Consider the following 16,490-nt stretch of genomic DNA (forward strand, 5'->3'; position numbering starts at 1 on the left):
GGAAGCAGCCAAAGAGGAATCTTGTCCACAATTTATTGTTCTAGGATATAAAAAACAAATCAATAAACTCTTTAAAGCAGTTGTTTTCAACATATGAATAATACAAAATTAAAAATACTAAAAATATCTTTAAAAGATAAATGGGATTGATATGTTGTGAAATTTAAGTAAGTCAAGCTGGTGACTTAAATGAAAATTTGATACTCATTTTGGAAAGAATCCATGTTAGGTTATGATATAATTTTCTAGCTCTAGGAGGGTCATTCATATGGTGCCAATGCAAAGCAGGCAATTGGAATTAGCTATCACCCTGGCAAATCGTCCTGTTTCAGAATGACAGAAGAGAACATATCTTGGTGACAGTGCCTAATGCATGCGCAGGCAATGAATTGCGAGTTAATTTTAAATGTTCTTTATTTTTTGAAGTTTGTCTTTACATTGTTGTATTGATCAGTATAAACTTACCGGAGATCCTGCAAATCCTACTTCACCAGCTTTTCCATTTCTACCAGGCTCACCCTTTATGGAAAAAAAGCAAAGTAGAGGGAAGCAAAGAGGAATTAAAATGTTCTCTCCTGAGACTAAATGACAAATCAATTGCAGATAAAAAGTCTTACTTAGAAAGCTCACGCCCAATGCTCTAAGCAGTGTAAGAACACAGCTCTATTCCTGATGGCAATCCATTAGAGCAAGTCAGTTTGTGGAGATTTCACTCATTTATCAGAAGAAGAAATAAATATAAATTATACTGGTCTCACCTAGCTCACCATTTTATGAACATCAAAATTTACACACACACACATGCTATGAAATTCTACATCAACATGTAGCACTGAATTAAATAAATAGTGCTTCTTACAATGATATGTGCCATTTCTTTCTTGTGATGAAAAAAAATTTAAGAACTACCAGAGATATTTTCTTTATGGCCAAATTCATTGTAATCCACTTAAATAGATCTCATGATACACAAAGAGAAAATATTTTCTTGGTTTAATGTCACACAGACGTTGATGGTTTACCCATAATTTTATCCTCAACTTTGGTACAACTAACAAAAGAATCCAGAAAAGCAAATCTGTTGTTACATCCTGTTCTTTGATCTTTGATCAAAGAACAGGGTGTTCTTTGTTCTTTGATCACATGTTCTTAATGTTAAAATCTGAAGTTTAGCCATAACTTTAATTAAAAATTCAATTAAAGAAATGAAGCATTTCTTCAAATGCTCAAAATTTCTTCAGTGCTCAAAATGAAGCATTTTGAGCACTGGAGAGCAATATTGACACTATTTTACTAACACATTTTAAAAAATCCATTTAATGAGGGCCTCACAATGATGTTTTGGGATCAAAGCAATGTATTTTTCCTTAAGATCACTTCAAAAGCTCTACTACCAAAGGTTGTTGCTATTGTAACAATTCTAGTATCTCATGGAGAAATCATAATGGAAAACCGGAAGAATGCAGGCAAGGATATAGTACCTAATAATATAATACCATCAAAATTAAGAGCACTTTTAAATTTTGTAAAATTCCATTCTGACTTCTCCAGTTTTTAGTGACTTTAATGACAGTTAGAAATGGAGGAAATGAAATGGGAACCAATGAATAACATTCATGTTAACACTGTAGCTCCTTCTTAGCCTCTTTCGAAATTTCAAAGCAAAATGAAGAAAGGTAGCTTACATCTTCACCAGGTTTTCCAGGAGGGCCCTCTGGTCCACGTGTGCCAAGTGGACCCTAATAACAAAATGAAACAACACAAAAGGAAAAAAAAGAATATTTACCTATATTTACCCATACCCATCAATGATATAATCCAAAATACGGCTGCAATAAATGAAAAATATCATAGAAAATAACTTTATTAATATTCTGAATTTTATGTTGTATCTGTCAGATTATGTGCTCAACAGGAAAAAAGTTCACAAATGCAAGTATCTTAGCACTTTCTGCTGACCACATTCAAAGCCTCTGAATTTAAATACTCTGCCAAAAGAAACGTAGAGCTTAAGCACAGGCCATAACAGAGGGCTCCTGAACTGGACTGGAATTTCTTGTCACATTAGGAAAGAGTTAGTAATATAAATAACTCATGACATCATTGTAATGGTGGACCCATATTTAACTGGGTCTACATGCTTACTTGACATTTACCATTGGTCCAGGGTCACCAGGCTCACCAGGAGGTCCTGTAGGGCCAGTACCACCCTAAAATTGAAAATAAATTATATATCTATATATAATTTATGTATAATATGTAAGTTATATAAACAAACCAAAGAAAAACATAATACTAAATCCTACACTTTCTGCAGTATAATGCAATTGCTCAAAATGCTGGCTCTACCACTCTCCACCTGTGTGACTTTGAGTGAGTTACTTAATCTCTCTATACCTCATTTCCTAATCTGTGAAATGAGAATAATATGGTGCCTACTTCATTAGGCTGCTATAGCTCTTCAGATAATTAATGCATGTTAAGAACCTAGAATAGTGCTGGCACAGAGTGAGTGTTCAATAATGGTAGTTATCTCCCTATTCTCCTTCTTCTTCATCAACTACAGTTGCCATTCACAATGGCAATAATATAAAATAGCTTGAAGTAAAAGTCCACAACATGATAATGAAAATACGGTATCTTTGATTGAGCTAATTCTTTTCTTTCTCTCTTTTGAAAAAATCATTTACTACTGCCTGTCAAATTGCTACAAACATTAAAATAGCTCTACATCACTATTTTATTGGTATTTGATAGGCTATAGAAAGAAAGTACAGTATTATATTCTTTTTAAAGATTCGATGGAGTGATCATCTTCACTGTTATTTTTAATAATACCACATGGTGATGTCCTATGATCTGATTTCAGAGCTCCAGAGTTGGCACATAACTAATTATGAGAATTTTCACCATGACATGAGATAATGATGTGTTATTTCAGAAGCACAGGCACATAAAAATTCTTTGTGTTGGAGATCAGTAACATAATGAAACCAGATAATAAAACTTTAACATCATGAAGAATCTATGAAAAACATACTGCATATATTTCTAAGTGAGTGAAAATTAACTGAATACATCCCATTCAGTGAGCATTAAAATATGCAATTCAAAGGCCAACCAAAAGCAGTCATGTCACAGAGACCTTATTTATAAATTTTTCTTTTTTTGCTACAGTATATAATTTAATTATAAAAAGACTTACCTGCTGTCCTTGTAAACCTTGAGGTCCCCTTGGGCCAACAGGACCCTTAGAAACAAATGAGAAGAAAAGTTGCATAGTGTTCATGACAATTAGTTGAAACATTTCAAAAATGTTGAATCAGTGGGGCTTCCCTGGTGGCTCAGTGGTTGAGAATCTGCCTGCCAATGCAGGGGACACGGGTTCGAGCCCTGGTCTGGGAAGATCCCACATGCCGCGGAGCAACTGGGCCCGTGAGCCATAACTACTGAGCCTGCGCATCTGGAGCCTGTGCTCCGCAATGAGAGGCCGTGATAGTGAGAGGCCCGTGCACCGCACTGAAGAATGGCCCCCGCTCGCCGCAACTAGAGAAAGCCCTCGCACAGAAACGAAGACCCAACACAGCTAAAAATAAATTAATTAATTTAAAAAAAAAAACAATAACAAACAAACAAAAAACTAGAAACAGGACGTCTATAAGGTGATCCTTTAAAAAAAAAAATGTTGAATCAGCTTTAGAATCTGGAAAAGTAAAGCTCTGACAGTGAAAAGGTGATGACGTTGTCCTTCTGTATTTACCTGGAATACAGCTAAATTCAAAAAGATTAAAGCTTGGGCAACATTTGGGATGATTTTACACACACCCTCAGTGTCATACAAAGAAATAAAGAATGTGCCTATACACACCCAATGTCTTTGGGACAAGAACACTTTAATTGCTTAAGGGGTGGTTCTATTAAAGCAGAACATCCAACAAAGAAAAACCTTGGCAAGCATAAAGTCGTTATCAAACTGTCTATTTAATTCTTCAGCTTCACAGCAGCTAACTCTTATAACTTAAAATGAGCAAGTTGAATTAAAGGCTTATGAAACTATCAACAATAATGACTAGATTATTTTAAATGTAAGTTTAAAACAATCTGGGGCACTAAGTTTTTTGGGTTATTTCTTTCTTTCACAACATACACTTAAAGTATCCACACAGGCTTTCCTCATTTAACCATGAAATGATTACACTGAGGCTTAACCAAAGGAAGAAAAGGAAAATGCAATTTTAAAAATTATTAATAAATGTCTATGTAATTTTTTAAAATGTCACACTTTAAAAGGTGAAAGCAATTAAATGAAAATCTAGTTTGTTCTTATGGCAAAAACTTCAATTTTTGTTTTGGATTGATCAGATATTTAGCTAGTAAGAAAATAAAAGCTTCATTTAAAAAAAATAAACACATATGTAATTTCAACTTCAAACTGTTAAAAACTCATATATTTTAGAAAAATATCCCAAGTTAATCACTGAATGAAACCATACTGCTACTGACTTAGAATGTATATAAACAAACAATGTTTAAGTGACTTAAAATATATACAAACAATGTTTAAGTTACTTGCTGGCCTTAAGGATAGGTAGAAGGGGTGTTTATGCAGTCTGACTTTACATTGTCTGAAATGTCATTAATCTGGGATGCCTTTGAATTATGTTATGAGCAAAAAAGCATGGAGAAGTTGCTTTGAAAAGTGTTAATTCATTCAATGAAATTGCACTGCTCCAAATACCCAGGTTAAAATACTTACCCAGAGAAAATGGGAATCTTTCTAGCTGCTGAAGAAATTCAAAAGAGAATGGGGATGGCCCAGTGCATAAATTTTAGAGTTGTTGGCATAAGGCAACCAGAGAGTATTAAGATAAATAGGAAATAATAAAAACGTAAAGTGGTAAAACTTCTCATTTCAAAATTTTGTCAAATAACTTTCTAACAATACCATAAAAGTTTTTTTTAATTTTTAAAAAGTACAGTTTTTGTTGAGGTGGTGGTGGTTATATGTTTTAAAATTCTTTATTTTCTTCAAATGGTAAGTGAAAAATACAGACAGCCCTTTATTAATGTAGACACATATTTTGCACAGTTATGAATGGAAAACCATTGGGCTTTTAACTGGTACACAGCAGGGTTTGATAAATAAATTGAATGAATGAATGGATGGATGGATATGTTTTAAGAAGACACACATCACTTCTTAACTAGCCAACTGAAACCTCTCTGCACAATGGTTTTTCCAAAGTACTTTGATTATCAGTAAAATCTGAACTTACCACAGAGCCAGGCATCAGTCCTACTTGACTCCCAAGTCCAGACTTTTCATCCAACCCAGCCATCTGAGCTGAAAACGGCTGTAAAAGCAATGTGTTGACATTATTTCCACAGTAAAAGACATATATCAACATACTTTTTAAACTGAGAAGTGTACATTCTCTGGGATTCTTAAAGAATGGCTCTTCTGAGAATCATTTTAAACTTTTTATTTAAAGCAAGGAAAAAGGTTCAAGCTGTTTTTCATTGTATGTGTTTTCGATTGAACAATCTTCCTCGGGGTATTTTATTACTATGTTGCTCCAGAATAACTACTGCAATGGGCCAAATGTCTGATACTTGATAAAAGCATGGATCATTCTGATAAGTATTTAGCCAGTCTAATCGACTTCAGGTTCAAATCTCTTTATCTGATTTCCTCCCATGGTTAGAGCACGCCAAGCATCTGAACAAAACCTAAAAGTGCCTTTAAAACATTTGTCCTAAAGATTCCAGATTCCATTTCAGAATATTTTACTTATATGGTATTCTGTTTGTGGCCAACTTTAAACTGTACTTATATAGGTTGATTACAATTTTACAATCCTTTTAATGAGTCCCTGAATGTTCCAAAATTGGCAAGTTTTACCTACTCTCTTTCATATCTAAAAATCTCTGGTAACCCAACTGACCAAAACTGCCCATACTCATTCCAGGAGTTCTATTAATTTCCAGATTTAAGTGGGAAAAGAATGTGCATATTGTTTTAAAAATAAACTGGCAATTCCTTCTACAATGTGTTGAAAATCAAATGTAAAAATTGTTGTAAAAGAAAAATCATATTTCAGGGTTCCATAAGTTCCGTTGTTGTGCTATGCAATCTACTTATAAATCCCGTCTCTGCCACTAAGAATTCAAAGAGGCAGGTATAGAAAGACACTTTGCTTTATTTTACTTCCGGCAGGAAACTGATATTCAGGAAATAACCAGGTAGCATTTTTAGTGTCAACTCAGTGGCTCTTTCATATACATCATCCTGGATGTGTCATCCTCCCTTGGTGTAGAGGACATGACACAGATTTGGCAGCATTCTGAGCCTAGAGAACAAAGGACAAGGACATACTTCTCTTATCAATTCATAGTGGGAACAATATTAGTGGTCCTTCAGAATCAACAGAAAGTACAAAATTCCAATGACCAGAACTGACATTGAGAAATACAAATAATTTGAAGCAGCACTTTTAAAAAGTGGTACTTTGAATTTTCCAACAGTTCCCTGTGGATTTCCTAGTTTTATTGTTATTCATAGCAGTATTGTGTTCTCTTAAGCTTCTCTTGAAGTCAAGGGTCAACATCTGAACTAACACAATTTAAAATCATAACAATAAATCAAAAACTTAATATTTTATCTAAAGATGATATTGAACAATGCACACATCTCACCCTGCTCAGGCCATCGGGTCCTGGGTGAGATGGATGTCCAGGAGGTCCTGGGGCACCCGGTTGACCAGGAACACCTGGTTCTCCATCGATTCCCTGAGGACCACGAGGACCCTGGAAAAATAAGCCAGTAGAAATTAGAACCTATTGCCAAATATGTACTTAGTAGAAAGCAAAAAGCAGACTTCTTGATGGAGATAAAGTGTTCATTATTTTTAAAAAAATAGCAATCCAGCCACCTACAGTAATTTCATCAGCTATTCCAACACTGCGGATTACAGCCCTGGTCAGCCTCTACCATCGGGACACGGTACCTTCTGGGTAAGAATTTTACTCTTGATGTGTTAAATCCCCAGTAATGAGCCTTCTTGAAATAATTATAAGAGTATATTCAGTTCATCTGTATTCTAGTATAAGCTTCCTTATTTGGTTGAGTTTTGCTGTTCAGGGTATCTAATCAACGATTTCTAAATTCACTTGTCTGTCTTAGATTAAATTAACTGTGTATGTTCTTGCTTAACTTCCCCCCACTTAAAAAAAGAATGTGATGGATCCTTGATTGGGCTTTGTGGTTTTTCTCATCTTTCTAATTTTTTAATGCTTCACATAGTTCCTGGCTCATAGTAGACACTCAGTATATGTTTATTACATTTTCACATTTCAATCCTCTTTACTCTAGTACTTGAAGTCTGGCACACTTTATTTTCCCGACTACTCCCAAAGGTAGTCCAGACCAATGAGAAGTAGAGGGAAAGGCACGGGGACTCAGCCAAGTCTACTTCTCAGGGCAGTGCGCAGTGAGTTGCAGCTGTTGAATTCCACCCTCCTCCTAGCCCACATTCTGAAGGCAGGTTGGGGGACAGCTACGTCCTCAGTTCTGGAAATGCCCCGTCCCCTGACCTCATCACGCCCACAAGCCTTGTTAACTATTTTATGGCTTTTTAACCCTAGAGATTCTTAACAGGACCAAAGAAAGGAAAGGAAGGATGAAAAAACTCAATATACTTTTACTAATTAGAAGCAGGGATCAAGAAAAATATGGTAAGTGAGTTAGAGTTTAATAGTAAAAGAATCTTCTCATGCCTAAGCATGAGGATATCTTCCAGCCCACAGTAAGCGAATATGAGCTGGTACAGCAGAGGGAATAAACGCAGGACAAGCAGAGGGGGCAGAGGGGGCAGTTTGCATATGATGGTTTGGGGGAGGGTGGCATAACAGCTATACAGAAATTTAATTAATATATTTTAATATATTCAAACACTCATGTTTGACATGTTTACTTCCTGGAGTAGTGGAATAATTAAGCAAATTTATGTGTTCAAATAGAAGTAGATAGCTTAGCCTGAGAAAACTCACATTTTGAAAACTAATTTCTCAGAAAGTTATTCTCATCCTTTAAAAATCAAACCCCTTCTGACTCCTAAACCACTAACCATTCACTGCACTCTTTTTTCATTTTACATAATGGAGGCTAATTTTTCATTGCTATCTAGGACTTCTGGATCATATGAATGTGACACCATGAGCTGGAAGTGTATATTTTCAGTGATGGCATAGAAAACTTAGTAGTCTGACCTACTCAGACTACTACATGGGGAAAACTCTTAATGTATTTTTAAAATGTGAAATTGTTAATTGATAACCAGGTTTGGTTAATACAAAAAATGAGCTAAAACATTCTCTCTGCTCCGAAAGAGATTTCCAAAGCAAAACCAAAAACTACATTTAGTTCCAGTGCAAGTAGAGAGAGATTTGGGCAATATTAATCCTCAAAAACTTGTGTCCTTTCCCCAGCCCTCTGTGATCAAAAATCATGTTTCAAAGTCTGCTCTGAAGACAGTTCACTTTTTCATTGACTTCATGATGCATTCTGTGCCTCCATGGTATCTCCTCTAAATAGCCTACATGATTTACTTTTATACAAATTGAGATTAAAATTAATAAAAACTTGTGAAAATTATCCAAAATTAAGTGAACATAATAAGCAAGATTATAAGTGAAAATAAGAAAAAATATTATAATACATGATATTTTGCTGGTAAATATTTAAAACAAAAATTATAACTTTAGAATACATTAAAATATACATTTTCATATTTCCAAGTGTGCTGAATCACATAAGTTTTATATTAAGGTAAGTATTCTGTTTATAATCATTCCTTCCCATCCCCCAGGATACTCCACTATCTCAGGCAGCAATCCACAATAAAAAGTACTTGTACATTGCCACTAGGTGGCAACATTTAAACATTCACAAATAGAAAGGAATAATAATGACCCCAAATTGTAAAGAACTTTATTCACTGATGGTTAGTAATATCACACACACACACACACACACACAATGAAATGTTAGAGTTGGTAATAACTGGTATAGTCCCCATTTTACAGATGAGGGAAGAGACCTATAGAGGTTGCGTCTCATGCAATTAGAACTCATCACACCATTGACTGTCCACCTCCTGACAGGTTGCTAGTTTGCCACTATGAATTTACCAGGACAATACACTTAAAACTAAGGATATGTGATGAGAGACAGTCATGATCATTGGCTAGTAATGAGGGCTTCAAGAGAGTATCTCTATATCAGTAGTTCTCAATCTTAAGCAATTTGCTCCCCTCCCCCACTCCCCACTGCCAGGGGACATTTGGCAACACCAAGAGACGTTTTTATTTGTTACAATTGTATGAGGGAGGGGGGCAGGTGTTTCTACTAGCATCTAGTGGGTAGAAATCAGGAATGCTGCCAAACATCCTACAATGCATAAGGAATGATCTGGCCCCAAACATCAGTGGTGTTAAGATTGAGAAACTGTGCTCTGCTTCACGAGCTTTTGTAGTGTTTGATGGTAATGAAGTAAGGGGAGAAAAATGGTATTTATGACTGCAGTACCAGCCTATATTGTGTCAGCCACAGCTTTTGTCCAGGTAAGCGTCTCCTGCAAGTCTTGGGACCTGAGGCAAAACATTCTACCTGTAGGTATCTTATGACATCATGCCAGTATCTTGAAAACAGCCCTGGTGGGAGTATTTACACCAGGGAAATCAGCAAAAGCTACAGGCATATTCTTTTTTTTAAAACACCTTTATTGGACTATAATTGCTCTACAATGGTGTGTTAGTTTCTGCTTTATAACAAAGTGAATCAGCCATACATATACATATATCCCCATATCTCCTCCCTCTTGCATCTCCCTCCCACCCTCCCTATCCCACCCCTCTAGGTGGTCACAAAGCATCAAGCTGATCTCCCTGTGCTATGTGGCTGCTTCCCACTAGCTGTCTATTTTACATTTGGTAGTGTATATATGTCCATGCCACTCTCTCACTTCGTCCCAGCTTACCCTTCCCCCTCCCTGTGTCCTCAAGTCCATTCTCTACATCTGCATCTTTATTCCTGTCTTGCCCCTAGGTTCTTCAGAACCTTTTTCTTTTTTTAAAAAATAAGTCAGTCATTAAACATTTACCATCACACCACTGCTTGCTAGGATTAAGAGAGGAACAGATTTCCTACTTGGGTATCTGCCAGGACTGTCTTGCTTGATTCCAGGTAAATAACTACTCCTCACAGTTTTTCACACACACACACACAATTCACATTGATTGTCTCAGACTTAACCAAGATAGGAAATGGAGCCTATAACGCACTAAGTCGAGAAGAGAAGAGTAAGAGGAGTGAGGAGTAGATTCACTGAATCCTGACAGAAATTCTGGAATTCCAACAACTATTTCCACAGCAACTTCTACCTAGACTTAGGACTCAGTTTTATCAATTATTCTGGGCACAAGTACATTGATACACAGTGTTTTCTGCATGACCACCCACCCTCCACCCAACTGAAGTCATCTTCCACCTGTCTCTGTCATCCTAGACCCTGGACAGACATCTGAAGATCTACCAACAGCATTTAAGCTACCAACGCTGGTGAGGTAGCTCAGCAGAACAGCAATGAAGAATGGGCCATAAGGGAATCGGGACACAGCTTTGCTGCCCACCTACATGGCTATGAACTCCTTCCTTGGGGCCACTGTCATTTACCTGCATACCTGCAAATACCTTCCATAACTCCAGCTGCGGTTTGGAAACAGTACTGGCATCACCCTATACTTGGTGAAATGTGTAGAAGCAAAAAACAGTATCAAAGATGAAACCAGTGGCAAGAGTTCCTAGCGACATGATCTAAAATATGTTTTTTCCTTATTTGTATATTTAAGGTTGTTTGTTCCTTCCTTGCTCATCTATTTTTCCCATTTAGATATGGATAAATACATCTTTGGAAGGTTAAAAATCCATAGAGAGTTAAATTTTAGTAGATATCATTAGAAAATCAAGCAGCAGAAATTCTTCTGATTGTAACACGGATAATGACAGCAATACACAAATTCGTCTAGGTATTTAGTACATAAAGGACATAAGTTTTTGAGGGTGAGATATAAAAAAAGCAAAAGAATTGCTATAGTAGGACTTGGTAATAAGAGAAAACATTTGGCACGTATTACATGCCATATAACCTCATGTCTTATCTCAAGAATATAGAGTTGATTATTTAAATTTAAAGATGTTCCCTTTGGTAATGAATTTGTTGATGTTTAAAATCACTCCTTTGATAGCTCCGCAGCAGCTGCTCAGTGAAAAAGGCAGTGTTAGTTGGGAAATAAATTCATTATACAACCACTTGAAAGAAAATTTTGTCCTCTAATAATTTCTTGTTCCTTTATCCTATTTGGATATTCCTGCAGCAACCACAGATCACAGAACTTGGGTGTTTTATCTCAACAATGCATTCTTGGCATTGTTTACTCATGATTTACAACTTCTGAAAACAACATGAGGTACTCATTATGTTTCCTTAGATTCTACTTTATCTTAATTTGACCCCCTAAAGGACAAATAAATGTCATCTGTGTTATCTAAGAAGATGTTAGGTAATTATTAGCATGTGATGCTTTCCTCTGAATCAGGATCGATACGCAATTACCTCATGACCTGAATTCTATGTCACATTTAATAGAAGTGAGAAAGGAACGGTGCCCCTGGCTCTTTGCTGCATCCAGGGAGCTTGGTGTAGACGGGCTTATGCAGTACACAGCACAATTCGCAAAAAGGGAACTCCACAGCCAACTTACAGGTTTTCCTTTTGGGCCTCTCTCTCCTCTTGGTCCCTGTGATCCTGGAGGTCCCTAAAACAGAAAACAGTGGTTATGCCTGCAAAACACATATACTTCAGACATTTTTGTTTTAAAGGTTTACCAATATAAGAAAATTGGAAAACAGAAATATCACACTTTTTTAAAATTTAATTCAGTTGAAGACTACAGAAAATAAACCCATGTGCATATAAAAGCTCTGTGTGCATAGAAAGGCTGTTTTTTTTAGCACTGAAGCTTAAAGACTTGAAAAGAAGTGTAAAAACGTGGTGCCCAATGAGCTGTATATATTAGTTTGAACAATAACTGTAAATTTGTAAGGACTGTTTTTTTGCTGTCTTGTCTCAGACACAAAAACTGACGATTCAGATTTGAGAACTACAAAATCGTACAGACTCCAGATTTCCAATTTTCTGACGGATGTATGAGTTCATATTGGTACATGATATCCCAAACTGTTCATCACTATTCAAGTTGCTGATGAAAGCAGTGGAAAGAAAGGCCTCTTATTCTACTGTTAATTTGTGTGCCTTCAAGTATCTAGTATCTTTTTTTTTAACTTGATTTAGAATATTGCATCATCTCCATCGTATATTTAAAATCCACTGAGAATTTTCCAAATGGTAATTGCAGTTATTTCTCCATTAAAATAACAAATGATTGGGACTTTCCTGGTGGTCCAGTGGTTAAGAATCCGCCTTCCAGTGCAGGGGGTCAGAGAACTAAGATCACACATGCAGCGGGGCAACTAAGCCCGCGTGCTCTAGAGCCCGTGAGCCACAACTAGAGAGCCTGCACACCGCAACTAGAGAGAAGCCCACGCACTGCAATAAAGAGCCTGCGCGCTGCAACGAAGGATCCCACATGCCACAGCTAAGACCCGATGCAGCCAAATAAATAAATATATTTTTTTTAAATAACAAATTATTATATTTCAAAAGTGGCATTTTGTGCTGATATCTTAAATTAACCTTTTTTTTCCCAGAAAATGGCAGTTGCCAGGAGAATTTTATTTCTCTTCAAAAGAGTTTCAATCGGACTTCCCTGATGGCGCAGTGGTTGAGAGTCTGCCTGCCAATGCGGGGGACACGGGTTCGAGCCCTGGTCTGGGAAGATCCCACATGCCGCGGAGAAACTAGGCCCGTGAGCCACAATTGCTGAGCCTGCGCGTCTGGAGCCTGTGCTCCGCAGCGGGAGAGGCCGCGATAATGAGAGGCCCGCGCACCGCGATGAAGAGTGGTCCCCGCTTGCCGCAACTAGAGAAAGCCCTCGCACAGAAACGAAGACCCAACACAGTCAAAAATAAATAAATAAATTAAATTAAATAAATACTAAAAAAAAAAAAAAAGAGTGTCAATCGAGTTATAAAAATTAGACTGTTCATTTACTCAAGTCAACATACAGTATTGTTTAAAAGCAAAAGCTTCAGAAGGACTATAGCAGGTCTGTTAAAGCGTATCAGTATTTCACTTATGTTAATTTAATGTGTTTTAAAATTTACAGGAATTGTGTGTGCGTGTGTGTGTGTGTCTTATCCATCTGGTTACCTGTGAATGCTACCACTAATCCAAACCTGAAATCAACAGTCTTTTACGCTAAACCAGAAATATGCTATCTGATGCATAATTTCTCAAACGCTAATGTAATATGTGATTTAATTTTATAGTAACAGATGAAATTAACAGTTTGTTTCATTAAACAGATAAAAGGAGTCTACCCTTAATCATTGTCAAACAACAGACTAATATGCCCTAATTTCAATGAGTACAGTTAACCTAATTAGGGTTCATCAATATCATTCACTGCTGCAAAGGAATTCTTAAACTTGAGGATGTTTCAAAACAAAATGTTTCAAGAAATCAAGCATCATTATTTTATAGTCTATTGTCTTTTCATAGATATAATATCCATAAAGATTCAGTATCTCAAAGAACTTAACAGTACCATGAATATTGGAGGAAACTACTTACTGAGGGTCCTGGACGTCCACGTATGCCTGTTACCTAAATGATAAACAAGATAATATGTAAAGATAAAGTTTCTACGGAGTTTTCGAAAACTTAATAGTCTAACAAATAAGAATAACAACAAAAGCCCAGTGAATTTTTTTAGAACAAATAGATGTTGACAGTTGATGCCCATTTCCTCCTTGCCTATAAAGCTAAGACATTATCTAATTTAAACTCTAATATAGGGAGGCAGTACTGGTATAGTGATTGAGAGCACCAATGCTGGAGCCAAGAGGGCTGGGTTCAAATCCTAACTCCATCCCTTCCCTTACCAGTTGTATGACCTTGGACTAATTAATTACTGTCTCTGTACTTAAGGTTCCTCTTCTGTAAAATGGTGATAATGATTATGAAATTACCTCCCTCTCAGAGTTGTTGTGAAGACAAACAAATAAATATTTGGAAAGCGCTCAAAACAGTACCTTAGACATTGTGTTTTTAAATGAAAGAAAACAATATGAATGGTTTACTTTTTAGGGAATCTTTGTTAAAGACAAGCCAATTTAAAAGCAAAGCAAACATGCAAATATTGTCAAATAAATCAACATGTTATATTTTTGTGTTGACAAAATGATAACTCCTTTAAAATCTAGGAGAGTGGTGAAGAACTTTCATCCTCTTTAATGATATACTTTTTGATCATCTACAAGTCTAAATAACTCTTAAGAACTCTTATACACTATGAATTTAAATCAGGATAATGGCACAACGTATTTCCAGACGTGTGGCACATTAAATCATGCCTTTCCGTTTGGATTATATGGCTATTTATACTATAAAAAATGTACATCTTAACTATCACTTTATATTCACATACATTATATTTAATTTTGTAAAACCCTGATTTACACCTTTAGTCATGCGACAATAAAAGTTAGGAAATTGTGAAAAATAAACATGAAATATTGTATTAAAGAATTGATCTATTTTGGTTTGCTTCTTTTATACTAAAAACTTGCTTATAAAATAAATTCCCTGTTTTTGAAAGTATGTATATAAGCAATAATATATCAATACAACAAGGCTGTAACTAAGTTTATCAATGGTACATGAAAGCAGTATATACATATATACTTACAACAGGCACTAACCCTGGTTCTCCTTTTTGTCCCTATGAAACAAAATAAAAGTTCAATTAGCAAAATATAGTGGCTTGTTGAGCATTAACATGTCATATTAGAATATTCCATGTAAACACTGGAAATTTCTGTGTAAGAAAGGTAAAAAAATAAATTGAGAAAAAAAGTTAACAATCAATCTTTAAAATATTTAGTCAGACATTATTCATGAAAAAAACACTACTTATCTCAAAGACATGAAAAGAAAATTAATCCAATGTGTGAAATGTGTAAAGTAGTTTCCCTTCAGTTTTTACAGTAATCAAGCCCAAAGAGAAAATCCAGAAATGTGGACATATTTGAATTTTCACACTCATATTACATGCCACCTAGCTTTTAGTAACCTATCAGATGCCATTCCTGAAACACCTGCCATCCCTTTTTTTTTTAACTCGTGGAAGAATATGAGAAATAGCAAGAGATGTATGGCTGTCTTTTAAGAAAAAAAAAAAGGAAAGAAAAGAAAGGACATAATAATATTAGTCAGGTAATTCTCAATATCTGTGGAAAATCTAGAAAAAACATTAACTGAACAGGAAAGTAAAAAATAACACAAGAAACTATCATAACTTAAATAAAGTCAGGAAGTTTAATTTGCTCTTATAATAGATGTAGATAACACAACAGATACAGATGGAATTTCTTTTGATTCTTAGAACTTCAGATTATCAAAAACTGCATTCTTATAGCATGATGTCAAGTATATAGTTTAAATAATATTGGATGAATTGTATCTTTATATACCTCTACTGTATCACGTACTTGCTTGTATTATTTATTTCAGAATTTGTCTTCCAACAGATTTTGGTCTCCCCAAGGTCATGATTATGTCTACTTTATATTCTCAGCTGGACACACAGAAGTTCTCAATAAATTAATTAATATATTAATTTTCATTAATACACTATGAAAAATGTTTTTTCCTAGGCAATTACAGAGAATGAATGCATTGAGGATTACATCCAAACTATAGAAAATGCAATGATAATGAATTCTCTTTTATTAAATTTCTCCTTTTACATATACTGTTCTTATATCTGATTATATAAAGAACGTGAGTTCATAGTAGGGAATTGTTAAATAGAGGAAACAGAGAGATAAACTAAATATCATACTCATGCCCAGGAGATAATCACTGTTAACATTCTGGTAATCTTAGTTTTCCATCATGTACCTGAGCTTGGTTTACCTAATCAATGCCTCAGTATTTTACTCTTAGATTTTGTCTTCATTTAAAACATTATTTTACAATCTTGACAGTCTTAATGGTGGACTCAATGAAAGAACAGTACCCTGATCATACTTGCTGATTCTAATGCTGAGACAGCTAATACTCATGAAGTCAGGAATAAACTGAGAATTCAGAAGTATTGCAAATGCATTGCAGCTCTGTTTACAATAGCCAGGACATGGAAGCAACCTAAGTGTCCATCAACAGATAAATGGATAAAGAAGATGTGGCACATATATACAACGGAATATTACTCAGCCATAAAAAGAAACGAAATTGAGTTATTTGTAA

At 35.5% G+C, this 16,490-nt stretch overlaps 1 protein-coding gene across 2 annotated transcripts in view; it reads right to left on the reverse strand.

Annotated features, from left to right (window-relative positions):
* Positions 1 to 16,490, reverse strand: part of COL5A2 (collagen type V alpha 2 chain) — a 361,901-nt gene that overhangs the window by 52,083 nt on the left and 293,328 nt on the right. For both annotated transcript variants that reach the window (XM_061185762.1, XM_061185753.1), the window contains 9 exons: positions 14,929 to 14,961; positions 13,812 to 13,844; positions 11,821 to 11,874; positions 6,697 to 6,807; positions 5,277 to 5,354; positions 3,206 to 3,250; positions 2,157 to 2,210; positions 1,686 to 1,739; positions 466 to 519 (listed from right to left, as the gene is read on the reverse strand). In XM_061185762.1, the coding sequence (XP_061041745.1) occupies positions 466 to 519; positions 1,686 to 1,739; positions 2,157 to 2,210; positions 3,206 to 3,250; positions 5,277 to 5,354; positions 6,697 to 6,807; positions 11,821 to 11,874; positions 13,812 to 13,844; positions 14,929 to 14,961 (516 nt within the window). The remainder of the gene's footprint in view (positions 1 to 465; positions 520 to 1,685; positions 1,740 to 2,156; positions 2,211 to 3,205; positions 3,251 to 5,276; positions 5,355 to 6,696; positions 6,808 to 11,820; positions 11,875 to 13,811; positions 13,845 to 14,928; positions 14,962 to 16,490) is intronic.

This window comes from Eubalaena glacialis, chromosome 1 (genome assembly GCF_028564815.1).
Source record: "Eubalaena glacialis isolate mEubGla1 chromosome 1, mEubGla1.1.hap2.+ XY, whole genome shotgun sequence".
Taxonomy (NCBI): domain Eukaryota; kingdom Metazoa; phylum Chordata; class Mammalia; order Artiodactyla; family Balaenidae; genus Eubalaena; species Eubalaena glacialis.